The 26,271-nt window shown below is 37.0% G+C and overlaps 1 protein-coding gene across 1 annotated transcript in view; it reads left to right on the top strand.

The window, feature by feature from the left end:
- LOC122816617 (cytochrome P450 2K6-like) overlaps positions 1-26,271 on the top strand; it is a 353,165-nt gene that overhangs the window by 159,069 nt on the left and 167,825 nt on the right. Inside the window, exons 4-5 of the mRNA XM_044089525.1 lie at positions 2,714-2,874; positions 22,919-23,092. Of these exons, the coding sequence (XP_043945460.1) occupies positions 2,714-2,874; positions 22,919-23,092 (335 nt within the window). The remainder of the gene's footprint in view (positions 1-2,713; positions 2,875-22,918; positions 23,093-26,271) is intronic.

Genomic DNA, 26,271 nt, shown 5'->3' with positions numbered 1-26,271 from the left:
TTTCTGTGAATTTTTGCTACAAAACTCTTGTTGACCTTGTCCTTTCTCAGATTCACATCCAAGTAATTACTCTCCTGTCCATCAACATTGTACATAAACCTCAAAAATTGAGTTGTTTTATTGATATATTCCATAAAGTCATCCACCTGCTGCTGCTCACCCCTCCATAAAATAAAAATATCATCCAAATATCGCAAATATAGGACAATATACTGTTCATATGCACTATTAAATATGTGCTTCTGTTCCCATTGGGCCATTACCAAGTTAGAAAAAATGGTCCCACAGGGTGAACCCATAGCAACTCCTACCTTTTGTAAATAATAATGATTGTTGAACATCATATAATTGTTGGTCAAAACCACTTAAAATAAATCAACATATAAGTTAATGTCAATTTGTGGTACTCCTTGTTCAAACAGAAACGCTTCTATCATATTTACACCTTCCTGCTGGGGAATCACAGAAAAAAGATCTTTTACATCTATCGTTAAAAATAGAACATCCTCTGCTTATTCATCTGCATTAATAAGGCTGAGAAATGCCAAGAATCTGTACAGATTTTCTTTTGACCATCCAAGTAACCTTTCAATTTACAATCTAAAAATTTAGCACATGCATAAGTTATGGAGTTGCGCCATTGGTCTTATTGGTGGATTGTTTATATCTTTATGTATCTTAGGTGAGCCAAAAATACAAGGAATGGTAGGTGCAATAATGTGTAAATAATTATACGTATCAATGTCGATTCTATTTTCAAGAAACAAGTCATTAAGAAATACTTCAATCTTCTTATATGCTACATTAAGTGCATTTCTGCTAACTTCTTCATATGTGGCTGTGTTAAGTATCTGCGTTATTTTATCATCATAATGAAAAACATCCATTACCACCAGTCCGCCCCCCCCCCCTTATCTGGCTTCATGATTCTAATATTCTGTTGCATTAAAAATATGAGTAATTCCCTTTCATTAGACCTCAAATTGTCCTTCAATGGGACATGCTTATTGCTTAACAGATGTCTAATATCAATTTCCCAAGCCTTCTCATACAGAATTAAAGCTGGATGTAATGGTGGATTAAAAGTACTGGTGGCATGCAATTGCATATCAGAATGGTTGTGATTTTCACCAAACATAATTCTAAAATTCAGTTTCCTAAGAAATAGTTTAAAATCCATGAGTACCATAGCTAAACATGCCTCAGAGGCAGGAACAAAAGTCAAACCTTTGCTTAAGAAATCAATGAGTTTCTGTTTGAACAAGGAGTACCACAAATTGACATTAACTTATATGTTGATTTATTTGAAGTGGTTTTGACCAACAATTATATATTATGTATGCTTCATGCATCTGTAGGAGTAGTTACAATCAATGTCTCTTATTCCTGGAGAATTCAACATTTTATTCTGGATCCCAGAGCCATTTTTTGAAATCTCAAAATCAAGTGTTTATCATTTCTGTCTTAACTGTAAAACAACTGCTGGATATCCTGCAAAGTGTATGGGCTGTTTATAACCTAATGCTTTTCTAATCTTTATTTTTCTCTAGGTGCTAAGTATAGCTCAATGTGGCTGCACTTTGCCATGAAAAGGGCAACAGAACTACTAGATGACATATTCAATACTCTGTACCATCTAATATACATTTCAGGGTACGGAATCTCTCACTGCTGTTTGCTACTTAGATGGTTATTCATAACAGCAGTGTGTACTTACAAAAGATGTTAGCCTCAAATCAAGCAATACCAGTTCAGTACAAGTCTATATATTACTGCAAATGAACGAAAAAGATGTGCTGAGATGGATGAACTGCTCGTACGCCAAGGATACAAATGGGATATACCCACAATTTATTGAACAACAATATCTTCAGGTTTAGCGCTTTCAACTGAATACCAGTCTTCCCCAGAACTGGTATTCAGTTGAAAGCGCTAAACCTGAAGATATTGTTGTTCAATAAATTGTGGGTATATCCCATTTGTATCCTTGGCGTACGAGCAGTTCATCCATCTCAGCACATCTTTTTCGTTCTTGTGTTGTTCATTGCCAGCTATTACTGCAAATGGACAGCTAAATAGTATGTTCTAGCACACTGGGACAGTCCTTTGGCCCAGTAACAGAGTGTCTGCCCGTTGCACAGGAGACTCATGCATGTGAGTGAGCTCAAGGTGGAAGACAGGCAGTAAGACTGAATGCCTGTAATAACAGTGTTTCTCACTGAAAGGTTAGTGGGGGACACTAGGTGATGGAGATCCCCCAGCACATTAGTACCTTGTACTGCAGGTCAGGAAAACGCATATGCATGAACGAGGCAGCAAGTCTGTGTTACAAATACATGGGCTGTACAATGATTGTGCTCCAAATGAAGCCAACATATGGCAAGCTTTTCTGAGGAAGGAAGTGCAACTTGCATATGATTAGTTATCCATATACTACATTGTTCAGTGCCTGCTTTAGTCAATTCAGGGACACAGGTTAAGCAGTCATGGATGTTGTGCAGTACATCACAAGACAGTTCAGATCAAAATATACTGCTCAACAATAAAATACTCATTCCAGTGTTTACAATGCTTAGAGAGCTCAGGGATGATTTCAGTATTCAAGTGTTTTACTTTTTATATCTCTAAATCCTTTAATTCCTGCAGAAAGCATATGGATATATTTTTTTCTTTTTGTAGCTAATACACTGAATTTATATATTTGTGTTTCTAGGTCAGCCATTTTGCCCCAAGGGAATAATGAACAGATGTACTGCCAATGTGATCTGCTCCATAGTTTTAGGAAAAAGGTTTGATTATGAAGACCCTGCATTCATCAAACTGACAAGACAAGTGACTGAAGGTGTGGAGAATCTGATTACTCCTCTTCTGATGGTAAGATTATCAGCCACTGAAATCAACTATTAGAAAGCATTTGCATGTGCATTAATATCAGGAAGCTGCAGTATGTGATTAATCATTAATAAAAATCTTGCCATACAGAAAAAAAAAATCACTGATTAAAATGAATTAAATAAATATGTTTTTAGAAATAATAATAATAATAATAATTTCAGCTGGGAATCATACAGTAAGTTTGATCCGGTGAAGAATATATGTCAAGTTGCAGCAGTGCCGATGGTCTGTTTACTCTTCAAAATGAACTTGACATTCTAGTCCTTTTTTTTAGCATCTTCATTGTCGGAAAATGGCAACAGCTATTTTACATTGTAAACACATTCCTAACAATCAGCCCAGCTTATATACAGAACATGAAATCTGGAGATTTATAGTGTAGATCCAGTTTTGTTAAACTTAATACATAATCGAATCAGGGTTAAACTATAGGATGCTGTATGACTAAAATATGCCATTTAGATGTTAATCTTACAGTTGCAATCATAACAGACATTTGCAAATTCAGTATATAGTGATATACATTCATCCTTAACCATTACAGAGCTGAAACCCAAAACCAACTATAACATTACTTGGGCCTTGAAAGTAACCATCATTTACAGATGAAGGGGACAGTCTTATAAAACAGTCATTACACAATGAAAACTACATATTCTTTTTTATATTCCTTTCAACAGATTCTCCAAATCATTTTTGAATGCATTTAGTCCTGAACAAGGCAGCAAATATATTCTTATGTGGCAAACATCCCTTCTACACATCTGCAGTAGTATGAGTGTCAGTATTTGGAAACATCCTTCCAAGACGTTCTGAAGTATAAAATATGTATGCAATCATTTACAAGCAAATCTTATAAACCTTCCAAACTTGCTGGCATATTTTAGTAATTGACAAACCACGTTGTCTAACAAAATTCTCCGCCCTTGTTAGCTTTGCCAATAGTATCATGATCCATAATATCTCAAAGCTCTACAAGCCTGACTAACCAAAGCCTTTTCTATGGGAGTCATATTCCTCCTCTTTTATACTAAAGCTACCACTAATGGGGGTATAACAACCAATATTTTCCTGAAACCCATATGTCTTGCTATGCCAAGCAATCCTTCATATCTTATCTAAGAAAACTGGGCAGGTTAAAGTTCTGTTGAAATTAAACCCCAGTACCACAATTTGAACTAAATCATAACTGTTTTCCAAAAAGTAAGCTTTGTTTTCCCACTTATCAAGTTCTTTAAACTTATCTCCCTGGTGTTCCCAATGTACTATTTTCAATAGGAAGTGATAATGTTAGCCCAAAGTTAGCTTCCAAACTTGCTCAAGTATTACACAAACTCACTACCATCTGCTTTATCATAGTAGGGAGATTCACTCTGCTATCATAGTATAACCATAGTCTTTTTCAGACATAATGAGGATTTATTGTAGTAATGCTTACTATCTTTCTACTTAGCATTAAAACAGCACATAGACATTAAATATTTTTATTTTAACTGTACAGCTTCACAATATAGATAGGGATAAGAAATATTAAGACCTCCATATCTTTTGAATAATTTTATTCAATGACACTGGAGCCTTACTTCCATCCTAGATATATTCCTGCATCGTACTTTTAGACTCCTTTCTAAATGTTTTTTTGCAATAGCTTCTGGAAATGCATGAAAATCATATAATTACAAAGGAAGTACAAATGAAGTATAGTGCCTGAACCCCTAATGATCTCTAGTCCAGTCATTTTAATCTACAAAAATCGCCTTTCAATCCTTTATCTCATCATATAGTTTGCTAATAGATTCTTCAAGCTGTTTCCAAACCAAACCCCAAGATAGTTAATATATGTTGCCTTTCATAAATTCTCAGATTTTTTTTCTTTAAAGATTGAGAAGGGCTATAACTGATTGCTACCACCACCTTATCTTTATTTTATTAATACTATAACCCGACAATACACCAAATGTATCCAAAAGTTGAAGTAAGTGTTCCATGTCCTGCTGTAGATTCATCAAGGTTTATCAAAACATTATCAGCAAACAAAGAGATCTTTATTTCTTCAGGACTTACCTGATAGACTTCTGAATTTGGAGGTTTCACCGCTGATGCCAAGGGTTCAAATCACAAAGCAAACAAAGCATATAATGATAGATTTTGTGTGGCTTACCTATATGTTGATGTTATTACTAAATTTTTATTCTTATTGTACTTTTAATTTTTATTATTAATATGTCTCATTGTCATGTTTTGTGTGGAGCTTTTCTCCCCGGGCCTCTACTGAAAATGAACATATATCCAGCTTGACTAGCCCGGTCAACAAATGTAAAATAAAATAAATAAAATAAATAGATATCCATGCCTCTTTTCCCCTTGACAGTATACAAGGCAAAGACATTCCTGCATTAACTGTCACTATGGATACATAAGCCATTTAAATAGCTACTATTAATTCAACAGATTCAACAGTAAATCCAAACTCCAGAACCAACTGTGTTAAATAAAACAAATCAAGCCTGTCAAAGGTGTTCTCTTCAGTATGATGAATTATAAAAAAATCTCTTTCAATATTTCCAGCATAAAGTTACACTTTCTGTTTTATAGCTCTCCAATCTCTTTAAATACTTTTTATTTTACCTTCCCATGAACCACCAAATTACCATTATAAAATTTATTTCACATCTATACAAAATGGTCTCTTCTCCTCCTCAAATCATCATAACCATTTTTTACTGTCATACTTGTATGGGTCTTTCCCTTGATTATTAGATTCTTCTTAAAATGATCTTATTCATGTTATCAGAACCTACTGACCCTGCTTCATTTTAGCCAGTATACTCTCAACTATTCACACCAGTCAACAAATGATTCCTGTTTAAGAGACACTACAATAGGATAATCTTTATTGTTTAAAGTAAATAAAGATGTTCTGTAGTTATGTTCACTTAAACAATTCATGATAATGAATTAGAGCTACCAGAATAAAAGGTACATTTTATTGATTCAGATTTTAAATCAGAAACAGAAGTCAAACCAAAATGAACCCATTTTAGTCAGTGCTCTAGCCACGTTAAATGCATAGAAACCTGTATGCATAGATAAATATTAGTGCTGTGCTAAATCTGTATGCAGTATTCAGATACACATGGCAAATATGCCCTTAGCACTTTGTCTGATTAAATGTTTTAAACATTTTGGAAAAGAAAAACATGTTAGAGCATGCTTGCTTTCAGAACTGTTATTTTGCATAAATTTGTTTTCCTTAAGTAAGAAATATTAGCAATAATGTTGGAGAAGTTTCTCTATTCTACAATAAAGAGTACCTCACTAGAATTAAGACTTGATAGCACTATGGGATGGGCCCTAAATGACTCACTTTTATATCTGATTTGAAGTGCTTTAACGAGGTGTTTTCTCCTCATATCAAAGTGTTACTGATGTGCTCGTGACCCCATTTCTGATGGTCAGCCACACTGAGTTCATGTTGATTATATGTTCCATCCTTAAATGTAAATCATATGAATGAAGAATACCATAACATAATTCACGCGTTCTTTAAAAGTGGCTACTAGGTAAGAGGTGTAACAATTATTGTATCATTCTAAGACACCCATTTTCATATCTGGTTCAGAGAATGTCACCCATCTTTAATCTTAGTGCAAGACAGCAATATGCCCTTGAATGTTACAAAAAGAAGGAATACCACACAATGCTGACTTCCAGGCTTACAGTTTAAAATTTATGACTACATCTCACATCTGATACATAAGGAGAGCAATATTGTAGTTCTGTAAAGACTTATTTAACCCTAATTTAGCCCAGTTCTGTGGTGCAGAAGGATAAAGCTCTTGCTAAGACCCAGACAGCCTGAGTTTGAGCATTGGCTCTGGTGCTAGAGGACCAATGCAGGGGAAGGCAGGAATGCACAGTGCATGCCACCTTGTTGAACTTGTGAGGAGGATGATGATCCTGACATAGCATTCCAGCTCTAGCTAAAGGAAGCTTGTAGGCAAAGAAAAGTCACAGGACTGAAAGATGTGAGCTTGGTGTCACCAAGGTAGTGCTCTTAGCCCTCATTTGTGAGTGTGTGTGTGTGTGTGTGTGTGTGTGTGTGTGTGTGTGTGTGTGTGTGTGTGTGTGTGTGTGTTTGCTTTTGTGTGTGTGCTTGTGTTTGTGTTTGTGTGTGGCAGACGCCCAGGACAATGTTCTTGCAAGGGGACTTTTCTGGCATTTAATAATTAATTTTTTTCTAAATAAACACACCTGTTTACTTGGAACAAATAATTAAAATAAATAAAATCAGAAAAGTGTTAATACACTAGCTGTTTATTTCACTTTCCATCACAAGTATCAGTGCTGCACATAAGAAGTGGTTACCATTGATGCTCTGGCAGGAGCAGGTTGTGTATGACAGTAACTGATCATTAATACAGAGGACAGTGAGCAGCATTGCCATCTCACAGTGCTTAGTTTTAGTTGAGTTCTAGGCTGTGGCTTCTTCTGTGTGGAGTCTGCATGCCCTTCATGTGTCTGCGTGAGTTTATCCATGTGCTCTGATTTCCTCCAACAGCCCAAATATGTAAAGTTGGTGAACTGACATTACACCAACTTCCCTAACTTCTAATTCCCACTGATTAATCAGGTCATAGTGACACCACCATAATAATTTCTACACTGCTCACTAGAATACTTAGCACCAGAGGCAACTTACCACTGCAGCAAGCTCATGCTAGGCATTAACTTTGTACCAACAGCCATAGTATCAGCCTTTCAGGTGCTGTTGAAAGTGTCTGTGGAGAAAGAACAAGGAAATCTTGCTTTCCCGTGGTCACCATGCAGAAGCCCTGCTCACTCAATCAGGTCCATTTGAAGTAGAAATTAATAATCCTGTGTACACAGGACTATCTTCAGATGTCACATGACATGTAATGCTATTCAGCAATGAAGTGCTTCAAAATGGCTGCGTAGTGCAGACCCATGACAGTATGAGATTCACAGATGTTATGCCTGAGAATACTGTGTTCTTGTGTCTATAGCCTTGGGACAGGCAGAGACAAGTAGGTTAGCACCAGTTAATGTAGGTAATGCATTAAGTTAAGGTAGTAACTCAGAGGCAGCTGTCATAAAGTCTCTCATTAACGTAGCTGCTGCTCATCTATAAGATCCAAATTAGCACAACATAAAAGCAGCAATGCCATACTGAGAGAGACAGTGGTAATATGAGAAAATGTAAAATTAGGTGTTTTCTATATTAGGACATTGGACTTTGAAGTAGGCACACTGGAAGTAGGCAAGACACCTGGGAGATGAGCTCTGCTCTGTACTGACTTTGAAGTAGGCACACTGGAAGTAGGCAAGACATCTGGGGGATGAGCTCTGCTCTGTACTGAACACCCATGAGGATGACAGGAACAGTGACATAGATGAACTGCTGTATGTGAGTGTGGGAACACACTAGAATGCTGAATGCTGTGACACTGTCATGTCAAGCTGTGAGTAGGGTCAACCTCAGGTGGCATGCACATAATGCAGGATATTGCACACAGTACATGATGGTCACTGTACATTGGCTGAGGCATAACAACGCATATTGTTGGAGGACAAGGTTTGCAGTATATTACAATGTCTCAATACTCTACTTCAGAAAGGTGGGTCATGACAACACATGCTCTTCACTGCAGTTTGTATAAGAAGGGGGGGAGTGTCAGGTGGAAGTGTCACAGCACAGCAAGGGAACAGGTAAATGGGCACCATATGCCATATGGGACAGCATACAATCATATAGGACATCCACATGCCATCCTGCCCACACACTGATTAACATGTGTATCCCACATGCATATACCTCTTGTTATGGGCTCAAATGAGGCAGTAACTAGAAAAGTTCACTACTCAGTAAACTAAGGTGATAGATACTGAGCTCTTCACACAGATGGTATTCACATCCTGACCATTGGGAATGTAATCAAATGATTTCTGGGTGCAGGTGTCAAGGGAGATGCATACTATATCAGGTATGGCAAAAAGTAACCAATATGGCATTGCATACCAAGAAAAAGGAATGGGACATTGGCAAAGTCATGCCCACCACTAGAGGTAAACCACTAATACAGAAAAACCTCAAGAAGTGGAGATGTTCCTGGTGTCCCTCTATGTGGACAGGGAGTAGAGCCTCCTACCCCTTGCTGGTCTGGATGTGGGAAGTACTCCAGTGATAACTGGATGAGTGTCTGTAGGAGATGTGCTAGCTGAGCATTAGCTGTTGCATTGCCATATTATACACTGCACTGCATGTGAGGCAGTCTTCAGCTCATCTATCTTCCAGGCAGCTTTGCTCTGTAATTGTAACACCTTGTGCAACAAGATTTGTAGGTATCCACATGGCATTCACAGATTCTTTCATTTTTTAATTTATTTTATTTTATTTATTTATTCTTTGTTGACCCGGTTAGGCTCACTATGCTAGTAGTCTCTTTTCCAGGGAGACCCAAGGTAAAATTTATACTACTAGGAAAAATTTGGCCAGGTCATTGGGGAACTTTCCCTACTTGACTCACGGTCCATATATTCAGTAAGGATGTTTTGTTCCCGGTGCAGTGGTGGCTAGGAAGATGGTGCACAGCATGGCAATTAGTGAAACAGGAGGTGAGGTGAATGCTGACTCCTTGGAATTAATAGAAAAGTGTTTGGAAGCTATGTTTAAAAAGAAAGAGACTGTGGATGAAGTTGAGGAGGAAATCAAAAAGCTACTTTAAAGGAATCTGTCTGAGAGTTTGAGAGGAAAGGAACAGCGGCAAGAGGATGTTGCTATTACAATCCTCCAGTTGGGAGGGTTGTGGGATGATTTATTGATGGACTTGATTGAAGAAAATGTGCCAGAGACTGGAAAAGATGCATCTTGAGTTAAGATTAAGGAAAAGATTTAAAAGGAAGAAGTAAAGGATATACAAAGGAAATGTTCTTAGAAGCATAAGGGAGAAGAAAGAAGGAAAAAGAAAGAGTAAGAAGATGGAAGAAACAGAAAAAAAGAAGTATGTTGTGCATATATAGAGTAAGGAAGAGAAAGAGATGGACAGGTATGGAATATGGAACACAATAATTGTGCCTTTAAAAATCGATGCAAAAGAGGTAAGAACATTTATTTTGATAAAAAAGAGACTTCTACAGGGTTGGAGACTTTGTTGGGGGAATATGATAAAAGAAAATCATTAAGACTTTCTATTGTGAAGCACAAAAAAGTGCATATATAGTTTTGAACAGAGATAGAAAAAGAAACTGTGAAAAATATTTATTAAAGGACTTTTGTAAAGGAGTTAAAGACATTTCAAAAGCAATAGATAACAAAGGTCTATGGACTGGGGGATGGGATTGTAACATTATTTTGAAAACAGAAAATGACAGAATTGTACACATTCCAGGCATGACTAATGATGAAGGAACTAGAACTTTTGCAAAGTATTGGGGACAACCATTTTTTTTTTTGTGGAAAAGAGGAACATTTTGCAGGTAATTGCGATAAGAAGAAATGTTTTATATGTGAGGAGTTTGGACATGATGCAAAAAATGTAAAATAAAGTGTTATAAATATAAACATACAGGGCATTTACAGGCAGATTGTATAAAACAGCAAAAAGAAAAAAAATGTGTGTAAAAGAAACTGTAAGTGAAGTTAACAAAATAAGGAGCAATTATAATTGGAAGAAAAACAAAACAACTTTGTAGAAAAGATGAATAATGATCTACAGAATGTAGACAGTGTCAAAAAAGAAAGAGAGGAAGGTGAAATAGAAGGCGAGTCACAGGTTAGTGATGGAGGAGATATAGATTGGAGGGTAGTTAAAAAGAAAGGTTCTATTGGAAAAAGAGTAGAAGATAGAAAAAGGAAATTCCAAAGATTAGGCTTAAAAATTAAAAAGAAAGGATATGGATAAAATACCTAATTTTATTTAGATTAAGAAGGAGAGAGACAAATAATTTTAGAATTTTATCTGTTAATGTGAATAATAAAAAAGTTTATTAAGAATAATTGGAGAATTAGAGTAGTGCAATAAATATGAAGTAAACATTATTGTATTAAAAGAGGTTGGAGGTTTAACAAAGGAAGAAAGACTACAAACAGAAAACCTATGAAGAGGAGGTATAATTTGGAATCTGGGAGGAGAAACCTGTTCAGGGATATTAGTATTATATAGTACTGTAATTTCAGTACTGGATTTTACTTTAGTTAGATTAAGTTGATTGATTGTTAGTGGTAGATCTAAGCTGGGAAATAGAGCTTATAGATTTATAGCGGTATATGCATATGTAAAATATAAAGAGAGAGAGAGGTTATTTAAAGACATATTGGATTCTATAATAGTAAATATGGATATTATAGTAATGTGAGATGTCAATTGTGACTTAAGGAATAAAAATAAAAAGGCTAGATAAGAAAAAAAAAGTGAGTGCAATTATGAAGCGTGGAAATTTAGTATTAATGGATATAAATCCAAGCATATGCATGAGAGGGAATGATGTTAAAACAGAGATTATTTCTTAATTTTAAAGGTATACAAATAGCTATAGAAAAAAACAGTGGAAACAGGATTTTTGTATCATATATGGATAGAAATAGAAGAAAATAAAGAACATATAAAATTGGAAAAGGAATTAAAAGAATACCTGAGAAAGTGTGGAATGAGAAAGGAAAAGATAATGCAATTATGGAAAAAAACATATAACTACAACAGCATTTTATAATTGGACAGAATGGTGGATGGTGTTTAAAGAGAAATATAAAAATAATTATTTACAATTGGAAAATGGAGTAAGACAAAAAGGAAAAAAGAATACATGGAAATGTATAATAAGGTATTAGAAAGTTTAGAAATAAATGAATAAGCATATTGTAGAAAAGAAGAGCTGTATAAAAGACATCAAGAAAAGATCAAGGAGTTATAAACAAAGACATGTTTGCAAGAAAAAAGGAAGAAATGTTTCCATAGTTTTTGATAAAATAGTAAAAGAAGAAAGTGGTACAATGAGAGAAATGAAAAATAAAAAAGAGAAAGTGGAGAAACAAAAGGAAGTATTATAAAAACTGTAGTATAGTACGTTAAACAGATGGTAAAGAAATGAGAAATGAAAAATAGGTTAAGCAATTTGAAAAAGAAATAAAGATGTTGATAAACAGATTACTCTAATGAATTAGATATGTTGGTATAGAAGGTAAATCTTAATTCTGCAGCAGGTTCAGATGATATAAGTTATTTAATGTATACAAATATGGAGCAATGGGAAAAATAAATTTTAGTATATATTTAATGAATGTTAAATGATGGTATTTGCTACACACAAATATAAAGTGGAATTATGAGATATATTTGGAAGAAAAGAGAGGAAGATAAAATGAATAATTGGAGACCAGTTGTGTTAAATAATACTGATTATAAGATATTTTTGAAGATAATACAAATATGAGTTGATAATAAAATAGGCAAGGTATTAGAAGAGAATATTTATGTAGTTAAAGGAAAAGGATGTTATGGACTATTAATGATTCTTTTTTAACATTATCTGTCATTTCTCTAACAAAGTAATGAAGCAAAATTATTGGTCGAAGACATAAGTAAAGCATTGAATACAATACATCAAGACATGGTGTGAAAAATAATGGAAGGATATATACTTTTAGTAAGCACATTCAGAAAGTAAATAGATCAGTATATAGGAATAGCAAAATAAGAATTCTGATAAATGGTTGGTTAAGTAAAGAGATAGAGATGAATGGGAGTTAAAACAATTATGCCTGATGAGTAGTATTTTATTTGTAATAGTAACAAATTGGCTAGTAAAAAACACAAATGGAAAAAATGAGAAAAACACAGTACGTGTAGAATACTCGTATTGAATATCCTATCATAAAATCTTATGAAAATGGTATTATTCTTATGGCTAAAGACAATAAAATAACGGAAGATCTGATTTTGTGTGTAAATAATAGTTTACAAGGAATGGGGATGCCACTGAATAGAGGCAAAAGTAAGCAATTTGGATCAGGGGAGCATTTAAAGGGAATTCAATTTAAATTAAAGGAGATATTGATATTAGGGATAACATTTGGAGCATTGAGTGTTGTTAGAGAGCAAATGATGAAACATTTTCAAGAACTAAAAAGAACTAGCACCATTTGGAGTAGGTATAGATTATCTTTTAGAAAAAAAGTGCATTTAATTAATTCCATATGATAGGAAAAATAGCTTATATGGCTGGAGTGTATATGATGCCAAAAGACTTGGAGAAATTGTTCATAACCCAGTTAAAAGAGAAGTATTGCATATGGATAAAGAAGATAGGGATCTGGGTCTATTGAACCCTATAGTATATGGGCCATTATTGAATCTATAAAGGGTGTTAAAATGGATAAATAGAAAAGAAGACAAGTTGGTAGTAAGATTATTTAAGACAAACTATGTAAAGGAATGTAATATAATAAAATTGAATAAAAGTGAGAGAGACTGGAGAAATGAAGAAATAAAGATGGATCAAGACAAAATAAAAATATAGAAGTTAAGTATAGAGGAGGTAGAAGAAATAGGAAATTATGGTACAAAAACATACTGATGAAAAATTACAGTGTGAACCCATGGGGACATTTGACAGAAGAAAAAATAAAAGCTATAAATCAAAGAAATAAATGGTGCATGAAGAATGTGGAATGCTGAGATTTTTTTATGGAGGCTACAAATTAATAGATTGCCAGTAAAAGGAAATATGCCTTTTAAAAGAGTAAATGAAAGTATATGTCTTTTTTGTGGTGAATTAAAAACCACAGAACATGTTTTCTTAACATGTGAAAGAATAAATAGAAAGTATGGGAAAAATAATAGAAAAGAATATTTTGAAAGAAATACAGGAATATAAGCAGATCAATATGGATATGATTGAATATGGACTTTATGAGAAACATAGTAAGGAATGTACAAAAAGTTGGATAGGAAAATGTTTTGCATTATACGCATAATATGGAATGAAAAATTGATTGAAATTCTGTTTAATGGAAATTGGGTGATGCCAAATATAATATGAAGAATCAAGTGGTGGCTGTGGAAGAAGGAGTGAGGGTTTATACAAATATGAAACAAAAGTTGTAAATGATGGAAGAATATAAATCTAATGTAAATTGTTGTAAATAAGTAAATATGTAAATTTGTATATAGTTGTATATGATTAAAAAACCCTACTGTTTTTGAGAGATGCAGTGGGATCTTTTACATCCACCTCAGGTACCACCAACATAAGCAGATGAGGCCTCAGTTTAACATCTCATCCAAAGGATGATACTCTCAGGAGTGTAGCACCCCTTGTGCTGCACTGCAGTGTGAGCTATCATTCTACCTGGTGCAAGAATAGAACTCACAGACCTCTGCACCAAAGGTGAGTGTGCTATCAGAGCTAATAATATGCCTGCCTGGGGGGATGGTGATAACCATTTATTGCAGTTGCTACCATCAGTATCTTGTTTTTATGTTTCCGTAGGTTTTACTGGTAAAGCATCCAGCACAACAGACAGTACATGCCTGATGTCAGCACGTCACTAGTGGCTGATGCTGATGGAAAGATGCACAAGGCACAGTTGTGATGACACAGTAGTACTCTCAGTGATGATAATACTGGCATAATGCCAAGCCTCTAGCCTCTGTATTATTTGTAGGATGTACTGTAACAGTGAGCCCCATCTAGACTACATATGTGTCCTGATCCCAGACAGAATCTCTGAGCATCATTCCCTCCTATGTGTACATACAACTCACAGTAAAAAGACATGGTGATCTGTGGTGCCACCATGGCTCCAAGTCTGTCCCTGACCTGGGTGCAACACTTGATATTAATTAGTGGATATGCAGGTCAGTGATCCAGACATGGGCAAATGATAGTCACACCACTGTGGAGTTGGTGAGTATACTACACATCTGTGGAACAGTGTACAACATCTTCATGATCTTCTAAATGACACCTAGCACCTGCGCAGTGGCATGGACTATAGTGACATGGAGCAGATGGTGCTGCTCAAGTCTCTGGTGGCTAATACTACATGCACTGGTGCATCCACAAGGCAGATAGTAACAATTATCTGGTCTGCCTCTGCAGATCTGACAAGCCAATACCTCTCAACTCTCCAGGTTTTTGCAGAATGTCTAGATTTCTGCCTCATAATTTTGGTTTGTTCCTCATAAAATATGTGTTTTTCTGGCAAATCGGCAAGTACTGAAGTCACTAAAAATGACAGACATTTGAGTTTCAGACATAATATCTATCAGAAAATGTGTGCTAATTCAAAGCTTGCTATTCTAGCAACTTTCTAACTTTCTTACTTTATAAAAGCAGTATTTAAAATCTGTCCCTATTTTTGCCCCTCCCCCACCAATTACTTTGGGCTTTGTCTGGATTTCTTGTGTTAAGATGTTGATTGGTATGGACAAGTCTCATGTGCACAGCCACTGATGCTTTTGAGGTTCCAACCCTGTGACACCTGAGCAGGCTGCACAGTCGCACTCTCATAGTTCCACATCATCAATGCCTCTTTGTGCACATGGAGTATTATGCCTAGTCATGGCCATAATCCAAGCTGTGGATGACATACATCTGATGGTTGCCAACATGAGTCAACCTGACATAATGCAGGAGCATATGTTGCTATAGTTCTGTGCCATCCTTGGCACCCTGAGACCATAGGCCACCACATTGCACATCACCAATGTTTGTGACAAGGCACACCATTGGAGGATGTGATCCCTGACTCCTCACAAAGTGCTACCTGACAGCATGGCTACCTCCACCTCTCATTATAATCTTGGCTGATATGATAGCATTGTTATTATTTGTAACTATGACCTTCCACCTTTGTAAATGGTGATGACCATGCACTGCCAAGTGCCTTACAGAATGCATTAATTCTGCAGAAATATCCATTAAATTAGCCAAAACACATTTCACCATGTTCAGTGCCTCTGTGTTTACAGTATTATAAACAATCTCAGTCATGGTCTGGGGGTTGCAGATAGAAGCCATCATCTATTGCGCCTATGCATATGCACGTCCCCAGTAGCACACAGTGGTGGTAACTTTATATGTTGCCTGCTACTTGATTGCATTGCAACTATTCCTTAACTCTGCATCCATCTAGATATGCACCTACCAACTAAATGACTCTACAGGAAGTCACCTCAAAAGAAATGTTGGTACAGTTTGAACATATGCCAGATATAAGAATCATGGGAAGTGCCTGAGTTGTGCCTAGAATACCTTGGGCATTGCACGCCTCCTGGCAGCTGAGGTGGTGGAAGTTCCTCCTGTTGATGCATCTGACACCCTGTGGATCAGATTCGGCTTTGATGATAAAGTGTGCGCAATCAGTGACTCCTAAGACCTCAAGGAGAAAAAGGCATGTATTAAAATGCCTACAAAGTGGTGGTTCTGTCCTCTGCAGTCGTGGGGAATCATAAATATCCCTCCACATGCTACAATATAATATCAAGGAACTATTGTAGGATATGAGAAGCTTATGCCTATGAAATTCCTAGCATGTCCCCAAAAGTCACTGAAAGGTCCTTGAAGCTTGAATAGTTAAAGCTACGTATGCCTTAACATCCAATAAGATGGGCTGTATGTATATCTCCTTTAATTTTGCATATGGACAGCACAGATCTGCTAGCTAACCAAGTGGTGGTAAGGTAGGCTCTGGAAATACCATATACAGTGGCATGGAGGGCTGAGATGCACCCATTGTGGGCAGTGGCTCCTAGAGCAGCCATTAACAAATGTAGCTGACAGTATTGGAAACATTCTAGCATCCTGTTCACAAGTAATTGCTGCTGTTGTAAAGTAATGAACACCGATGGCATTACATTCCTGCTTCATACAATTCTGAATCACTCCACCATGTCTGATTGTGCCATTTCCATATTCACTGTCATTCATTTGCATTGGAAACTCCATATCTTTATCATTATGCAGTCGTTTAGATACACTAAGTACTGAGCTGCTTTTATTGTAACGCAACCATCCTACTTGTGTCTCTGAATCACTTCCTCCCTGCATATTGCCACTTTTCTTGGCCATTGCAAAATGCAAACTAAATGTAAAGGTGCATAAATAAATAGTAATTATTCATGCTTTGGAGTACAATCCAGTATGTGGTCCATGTACAGCAACATAACAGGGCAACAACCAATCCACTGAGTAACTCATACAATGATTGTACATACTCCTTCCAATGGGAATTTCAGCCGAAGCAGATCCCTTAACTTACATAACATGCAAAAGACTCCTGTCCACTGTTAAGTGTTATGGAAAAAGATTTATGAACTGCACTTGGCTGCACCATCCAGTGCTGTTGACCCACATCCAAATCCTGTAGAGACTCCATGAGTAACTACCTCCTCCACTCACAGAGTCAATTGGCAAGTAGGGAACATAAGTAGATTGCCATGCTTTTCCTTTGTGGTTGTTCCATATCAGCAATGATGTTAAAATGCTATTAAAATACATTATGCTGAGCATGCTGCAGACAATTGCCATGGTTCATACCCGTCCTGACATAAAATATATTCTGTACCATGTGAGATGCTGCAAGTCTCAAAAGAGATTCACTGGCTATTTCATGTCATAATAGGCATGCAAAGGCCTCTGTGCACATGAGCATTCAACTAAAAATCTAGACATTAATAATCTCTTACCCTGAGACATTAATAATCTCTTACCCTGGGCCTACATCAATTTGACTTTATCAAAGGTAGGTCATACATTACAACCTTGTAAATGTATTTGAAAGGGTAACTGTAGCAGATGATGGTGTTTATCTCATGCATACATTATATTCTTAGCTGTTCAGGGCATTTAATAAAATCCCCCATGCAAGCATCATTGACCAACTGGTGAACTTAAACAGCAAACCACATGTAGTGAGGTGGATAGGAAACTGGTTGTTGTGCAGAACATGTAATTAGAGTTTTGAACACCACTTTGGAAGGTAAAAATGTCAAAAGTGGGATTCTTTATGGTTCATTAGTGGGTCTTTTTCTACTTGGCATTTATTTTCTGACCTCCAAGCGAATTTACTGCATCTCTAGTTAACAAAATGTGCTGATGACTGTAAGGTAAGGATATTTTTGGACACCCACCCATGTGAAGGAATTCCAGGATGGGTTGGACTATGGTTATGTCTTTCATCTCACAGCCAATTACCCCAGTCCTGCCTCACCCTCCTCCTTACCTTAAACATTCTGTAGTACTGGTTCTGAAAGATTTCTGTCACTCTAATCTCACTTTTTCTGTTCTGTAGGCACCTTTGCTTGTGTCTCACTTTTTTCTGTTCTGTAGCACCTTTGCTTGTGTCTCACTTTTTTCTGTTCTATAGGCAGCTTTGCTTGTGTCTCACTTTTTTTTGTTCTATAGGCACCTTTGCTTGTGTCTCATGCTTTCCCTCCCAGCCTTCTATCCTAGAATATAGTCAAAGTATTAATGGCTCAGAATGTTTGACTCATTCAGTACATTAAGCACAAAATTAGGAGTATCTTGCCGCCATAAATCTATGTTCATATAGATATAAGCCAAGATGTAGGATGCTATTGATAACATATATCAGTGAATTTTGACTTTCTGTTTATTAAACTGTTTGTATTGCCAAATAAGATGGGAGCCTTTAACTTTTTTGCTTCTATTTTGCTCTGCTTTGTGCCTAGATCATACCTCAAAAGGGTCCTCAGACCACTTACCTGTTTAAATCATTGACAGCTATGTAGTGTGGAATGTCACACCATTAGCAGCCTGAACATATCCTTGCATTCCAGAGAGTTTTATTGAAAAATCAACTTAAAAGCATAAGATAAACAAATGTAAATATTTTATGAACAGTAAAAACGAATAAAACTGTACTAAATAGCAATGTTATCACTAAGAAGTCATATTTACAGTGACAGCAGTTAATGCATTCAACATTTTTTTATAAATAGTATAATATATTATACAGAAAACTCATGGTTATATATTTTTTTATAAACTTTCACAAACAAATCACCATAGCTTGGAAAGAGTACAAGACATACATATAGGTTCATAGGTTCATACTAGGCTATCTGCCCTAGGGCATTTATAAGCCTAGCCAGAGTGTGTGTGGCTTTCACCACCCCTTAGGATGAGAATACTATACCCATTAGTTTGCTGTGCCTCTGTCCAGCAGTGATACAGAGATGATTCCCAGGGTAAACCTACGATCTCCCATCCACTCGTCAAGATTTCTCTTGAACAGAGTCAGTGAGGGGCTCTGCCTCACATGGACTGGGATTCTGTTCCATAGTGTAGGGAGTCTCTGGGTGATGAATCTGTCCCTCCAGCACGTCCTATTTATATCCGTGTTGAGGTTTAAGTCTCTTGCTCTCGTGGCTCTGGTGGATTTGGATTTTTGAGGTGGAGCATGTCCATTAATTCCGGGTTGGACATGGCCTTGTATGTCAGGCACAGATCACCTCTGAGCAGGCGGTATGTGACTGAATAGAGCTGGAGTTTCTTCAGTTGGGCATCGTATGACATATGTTTGAGCCCCTTTATCCTTTTGGTGAGGAACTTTTGGGGTCTTTCCAACTGCTGCAGGTGTCGGGTAAGGTACATTCCGAATGGGGTGTTGTACTCAATCATTGGTCTGATAAGTGAAGAGTACAGGGGTACAATGACCTCTCCTGATCTGGATGTGAATCCCTTCATGATCAGGTGGGCAATGTAGAAGGTCTTCCTAACCACTTTGGCAATGTGAGTGTCAAAAGAGAGGTTACTGTCAACTTGGGTCCCCAGGTCCCTGATAACTTCTTCCGTGTTTAATGGATTACCACCTATGTGGTAATTAGGGGTTACCTTGTTTTTCCCAAAGGGTATGACTATACATTTTTTGGCATTTAGCTTAAGGCCATGGCTGTTAGAATATGTTTGTTAATCAGCCATAAGCTTTCACATGAAAGCAAGAGGTTTCTTTCTAACTGCATGTTTAAGATATTTATAAAAATATGAAAATAGATGCTTAATTGCACAATTAGCAATATAAAGAACACAGAATATCTCTCAAGATTTGCAGCTCACAGTGCAAATATCAATGTCAGTTTTCTTAAGCAATATCTAGTTTCACCTGATGTTATGCAATAGTGTGCACATTACTTGTTTTTTGAAATATTAAGTACACATGGAAATATTAGTTATTTTTCATAATTACTAACAGACAACTAGCATTACCTCCAGTACAGTGTGATGTAAATGGAGATTTGACAATATATTTTCCTGCCACCCCCCCCCCCCGGCATTTCACACCACATCCTTCAATAGTATGTAGGTCTCTCAGAAATGAAAATATGAGCATAAATATGAAAATATGAATAATAACTGGCAAACAGTGATTCATTTCTCCACTGCAGGACATCATAGACTAACAATCTTTATGTACATTTGTTAATAAGTCTTTGCCCTTTATAATACTGCATATTATTAACTAGTAAGTGACTTGCTTAAAGAAGCCAGACCTAAAAAAAAAAAAAGGTCTGGATACCATAAGGAGCTATGGTTGTTAAGTTTAAAGACTGATGACTAGTGAACTGCCACTGGGTTTAGAACTGAGGTTACTTCTCCGTTCAGTATCATCAGAACTGACTTAGACCTAGGACTGGAAAATGTAGTATATTTGTTAATGGATTACAAAAGACAGTCTGCAATTTGGTCTAGATAATCTATCACAGAGGATAGAAAGGTTGCAGATACTGAATAATACCTAATATTTAATATAAAGCATTTACAGAAAAAAAGAAAGTACATAGTTGATATGGTGTCTTGCACAAGGGAGGTAAAGAAGACAATTTATGGTGGAATTGAAGCACAAAAGAGTATTGGGGTGGCCTGGCTCTGTGGCACAGAGGTATAAAACCCTGTTTGCATACCAGATGACCTGTGTTTGACTACTGGCCGGATACCAAAGAGTTTAATTTCTGCCTCTTCCACCTGAAGGCTAAGGGCAGTCTGCACTGAAGTGTAGTCAGGCATACCCAGGTATGCCATAGTATATAATTTTTTAGGTTTTACTTTTTGGTATACTGACTTACTGATTGCTGCTGTAAACATTCAGTAAGGATTCTCTAGAAAACATATTTTTTTACTTGCAGGGTAAAGTATTTACCAGTATTGAAAAGGTATTTTCTTTAAAAATATGCACTTTTTTGAGTGTGTGTGTGTGTGTGTGTGTGTGTGTGTGTGTGTGTGTGTGTGTGTGTGTGTGTGTGTGTGTGTGTGTGTGTGTGTGTGCGTGTGTGTGTGTGTGTGTGTGTGTGTGTGTGTGTGTGTGTGTGTATGTGTGGGGGGATTAAGCTAGATAATCTTATGTCTGCTTTGTGTGTTCTTAGATGTATACATATTTGTATCTCTAATCTTTGTTTATGTGTACTGAAGGATCAGCATCTTATCATTTTTGTTTATCTTGTTCTAGTATTCCAACAGGATGCCCATCATTCAAGATAAGGCCTTATCAATGATCAGTCCATTGGCATTTAACGCTCTGTGTGTCTTGAATCCACACCTTTATACCTCAGTACTCTATTTTTGTAGTCAGTGAGTCTGGCCCAGAGAATCCTTTACCTACACTCAAATGTCCCTTTCATTCTTTCGTCGGGTTAATAGCCCTTTGTCTGTATTCATTTCCTCGTGGAGGTGAGGGCTGGGTATTAGGGAGTGGGCTAAACTGTTTTATCCCCACCCCAATGACAGCCTTGTGAGCTCTGCTTTAGCTGCCTCTGGAGCATAACAATGTGTCTATCATATGACACAGGTTGCACTAGCTGTACCACATGTGCTTTTATGACTCAGGTTGCACTAACTGTACCTACGTGCATTTATGATTCAGGTTTCACTAACTGTACCACACGTGCATTTATGACTCAGGTTGAACTAGCCATACTACATTTGTATTTGTAACTCCGGCTACACTAGCCATACCACATGTGCATTTATGACTCAGGCCACACTAGCTGTATCACATGTACATTTATGACTCAGGTTGCACAAGTTGTACTGCATCTGCATTTATGACTCAGGCTGCACTAGCTGTACCACACATGCGTTTATGACTCAGGCTGCACTAGCTGTATCACATGTACATTTATGACTCAGGCTGCACTAGCTGTATCACATGTACATTTATGACTCGGGTTGCACTAGCCATACCACATGTACATTTATGACTCAGGTTGCACTAGCTGTACCACACGTGCATTTATGATTCAAGTTGCACTAGCCATACCACATGTGCATTTATGACTCGGGCTGCACTGGCTATATTACATGTACATCTATGACTCAGGTTGCATTAGTAGTACTGCATCTGCATTTATGACTTGGGTTGCACTAGCCATGCTACACGTGCATTTGTGACTCAGGTTGCACTAGCCGTACAGCATCTACATTTATGACTCAGGTTGCACTAGCTGTACCACATGTGCATTTATGACTCAGGTTGCACTAGCTGTACCACACGTGCATTTATGACTCAGGTTGCACTAGCTGTACCACACGTGCATTTATGACTCAGGTTGCACTGGCTGTATCACATGTGTATTTATGACTCAGGCTGCACTAGCCATACCACATGCATATTTATATCTCAGGCTGCACTAGCAGTACCACATGTGCATTTATGTCTCAGGTTGTACTAGCTGTATCAGCATTATCACATCTCCAGTGCATGCTACTAGCCACCCTTAATGTTCTTTCCATCAGCAATGCAAGATGTACTGTTTATGTATGACCCTAATGAAAAATACTGTATATATGATCTTTTTACCTTTATTTATTTATTTTACTTTGCTAAATTCATTTAACTAATATTTTTATCCTTCTCATCCAAACCGGGCTTATTAAGAAAATGTTTATCTTACCTTCCTGTATAAGCGTATATGAGAACTGTTTATACATCCTTTTAGGTTTCACCAGCTGTGATCATTATAGTGTGATGTTTTATCTCTTCCAGCTATACAATTTCTTCCCAAAGCTTGGATTTCTTCTCGGAGCACATAAGACTGTCATGAGAATTGTGAAAGAACAGGAAGAATACTTCAGTGAATTCATAAAGTCAAGCAGACAAACCATGGATGAGAATGACATTAGAAGTTTTGTTGATGCATTTATGCTGAAACAACAAGAGGTATTGTTTGATTCAAGAATTTACTGCAACATCTGACTCTGTTTTAGATATCTCTATTAGTAATAAAGAATAATATCATAACTTTATATGGAAACTAGCACAAAGTAGTGATATAATGAAATCAGGATAATCGTTATATAATGGGAAACAGTAATACATGATATATATATATATATATATATATATATATATATATATATATATATGTATTCAAACATATACTCATGGATGGATGGATGTACACATGCACACAAATATACACACTCGCATATATACACTAAAAACATGTAGTATAACACAAAGATACAGAGAAAACACTAATAAAGCACAAGCAACTTTAAAACTAGAGACAAAATGCAGTATGGAAATACGCACAGGCATCATGAAAATATTAAGTGTATATAATGGTGGGAGGCCGTGGAGAGACACCATTAACTATGGGGCAAGACAAAGAGTGTTAGCATGGAATGGGGAATAGTGTGACAGAGAAGAGTAAGGGGTATAAGACATAAAAGGGTTGGGACAAACATCTGAAAGCGCTTTTGTATATAAAGTTAGAAAGTGACTGTTCTTATAACATGTATGCTGCATGGATGAAGTTGCTGAAATTAGTATAAGCATTTTAAATTTCAGCTCTATAAACGTGTTGAGGCATAAAGTAGTAAAATGATTGCTGTACAAACACCTGTCAGGATTCAGTATAACAAACTTGAAAACAGAATCTTGTTAAGATTATGAAATGTATTCATTTATTTTAGTATTCTGTCTGGGATACTACTTTATGTATGTAAAGAGGTAGTTGTAGCATCTACTACGTAGACTACTGCCTGAAAACTCAGTCACAGACCACACATCATAGACTGTGAAACACTTACACTACGAACTTTGGAATTGTGGGACTCATCATCAGTCAGGTGTCATGTCAACTGTCGGTGTCTGTCTTGATTCAATGCCTTTCTCCTACCTTCTTCAGCACTCATGCCTGACTGTCCCAGGTCTTCACTCACACAATCCATCCGTCTCTTTGCTGGATGCCCTCATTTCCTCTTACCTTCTGTCTGTCTGTCCCAAATCTTCTTCATCAGATTGTCTTCTGCTTTTCTGCAAATGTGCCTGAACCACGATAATCTGTTCTCTTTGACTTTCTATGCAATTGGAGCGGTTCTATATCGGGCCGATAGCCTAGTACCAGCCTATGAACCTATATCGTATGTTCAAAGTTTTATAACTCTGAACATTAAAATATCGAATTTAAATGTTCGAAGTTATAAAACTTTAAACATATGTAAAACAAAAAAAAAAAACCAAACCCAAAACAAATGGCTGTAGACAGAGGGGCAAGCCCCCCTGTACCCCCCACCCCCCCGCTCTTTAAATATACCAACCCCCGAGACCGCATTACAGTGCAGTAAGGGAAATCTTCCCTTTACCGCACTATAGTGTGGTCTAGGAGTTGGTATTGCCTACACTAGTCAGGTAAGTTCCGTTTTTTTTTTTTTTATATGTTCATTGTTTGAAACTTCGAACATTTAAATTCGATTATTTAACGGTCAAAGTTTTCAAACTTCGAACATATAATATAGACCAAATTGGAGCTACTTTGACTTCTGCTCTAATGTCTTAATTTATTCATCTTCCCCATACTGTGCATCCTACCATCCATCTCAGGCACTGCATCTCCATCACCTCTAGCTTTCTCAGCTGCTTTGCTTTTACTGCATAGTTTCTGTACCACGCAGTAGAATGTGTGTCACTACTGTTTTGTATACCTTACTTTTCAACTTCTTTGGCATTCTTCTATTATACACTACACCCGACACTGTGCCAGTTGGCTGCAGCCCTTTTGAGTTCCTCGATCAGACTCCCCTTCTCCTCAGCCAACTCTCCCATTTACTTGAAGCTGTTAAACTGGTACAGTATTTTCCATTATATCTCCCTTCTCAGCTTCTTCTGATTTGCTACCATTAACAACTGTCTTATCTGTACTTAGTTTCATCCCGTGTGCCTTCAGTTTTGCATTCCGTTCCTCTAGCCTTTGCTGAAATTCTTGCTCAGATTCTGCCTGTAATGCCATACTGTCTGAATACAGAAATTTTGTTATCTGTCTTCTTTAGCCTGTTTGCTAATGTAGTCCATCACCAGTATGAAGAGCAATGGACTCAGAGCTGACGCCTGATACACACCCACTTCCACTGGAAAATCCTTCATGAGTCCAACCAGTGTTTATCCTTGAGTCATCAGGTCCTTATACATAGCCTACACTAATTCTACCATTGTTTCTAGGACTTCAAGCCACTGCAGGACTGCCAAAATCTGCTTTCTTGGAACCTTTGCATATGCTTTCTCCAAGTCTAGGAATGCCCAGTTGGATGCTTTCCTCATCTCTAGCTTCTTCTCATCTATTTGTCTTACTGCAAACATCGGGTCAATTGTGCTGCATCTTGATTTAAATCTGAACTGCTCATCTCCCATCTTACTTTCTACTACTCTGCATATTCATTTATCAATCACCGTCTCCAGAACTTTCATGCAGTGTGACAGGAGTTTGATATCTCTGTACTGCTGACAGGTGTGGATGTTCCCTTCATTTTTGTCACTGGCATTAGTATGCTTATTCTTGAGTCATCTATGATATGCCTTTCCAACCATACTGCTTTATATACCCACAGAAGCCATTTTGCCCCTATCTCACCCCAAATCTTGATCATATCTGGTTTGACTTCATCTGAACCTTCTGCTTTCCCTGACTTAATTTTTCTTAGTGCTTTTCTTACTTCTTTTAGGGTAAGTTCCTCTTTTTCTTTCATTGTAGGCTTTGTCTGAGGCAGTACAGCTTCTGTGGGGTTTCTTCATTCAGAAGCAGTTGGAAGTACCCCTTCCATCTGCCTTTGATGTCCTGTGGACTGGTGAGCAGGTTGTTCCGGGCATCCCTTATGAAGGCTGTATGACTGTCTTCTTTATCTTTCTGTTCTTGCCTTGCAACCTGATAGTGTTTCTTTGGCTATATATTGAGTCACTTTCTAGAAGCTGGTAGAGTGCCTACTATGCCTTGTTTTTGCTATTGCAACTCTTCTCTTAGCATCTTTTTTAGCCAACCAGTACTCCTTTTTAGTCTGGTCCATCTTTTCTATCTACCACTTTTTCCTGCCCTCCTTCTTTCTTTTGATGACTTTCTGGAC

Source organism: Protopterus annectens, chromosome 12.part0, assembly GCF_019279795.1.
Source record: "Protopterus annectens isolate FY-2018-M chromosome 12.part0, PAN1.0, whole genome shotgun sequence".
Classification (NCBI taxonomy): domain Eukaryota; kingdom Metazoa; phylum Chordata; order Ceratodontiformes; family Protopteridae; genus Protopterus; species Protopterus annectens.
Note: the sequence above shows the minus strand (reverse complement) of the source record. Positions and strands in the feature narration are given on the sequence as shown.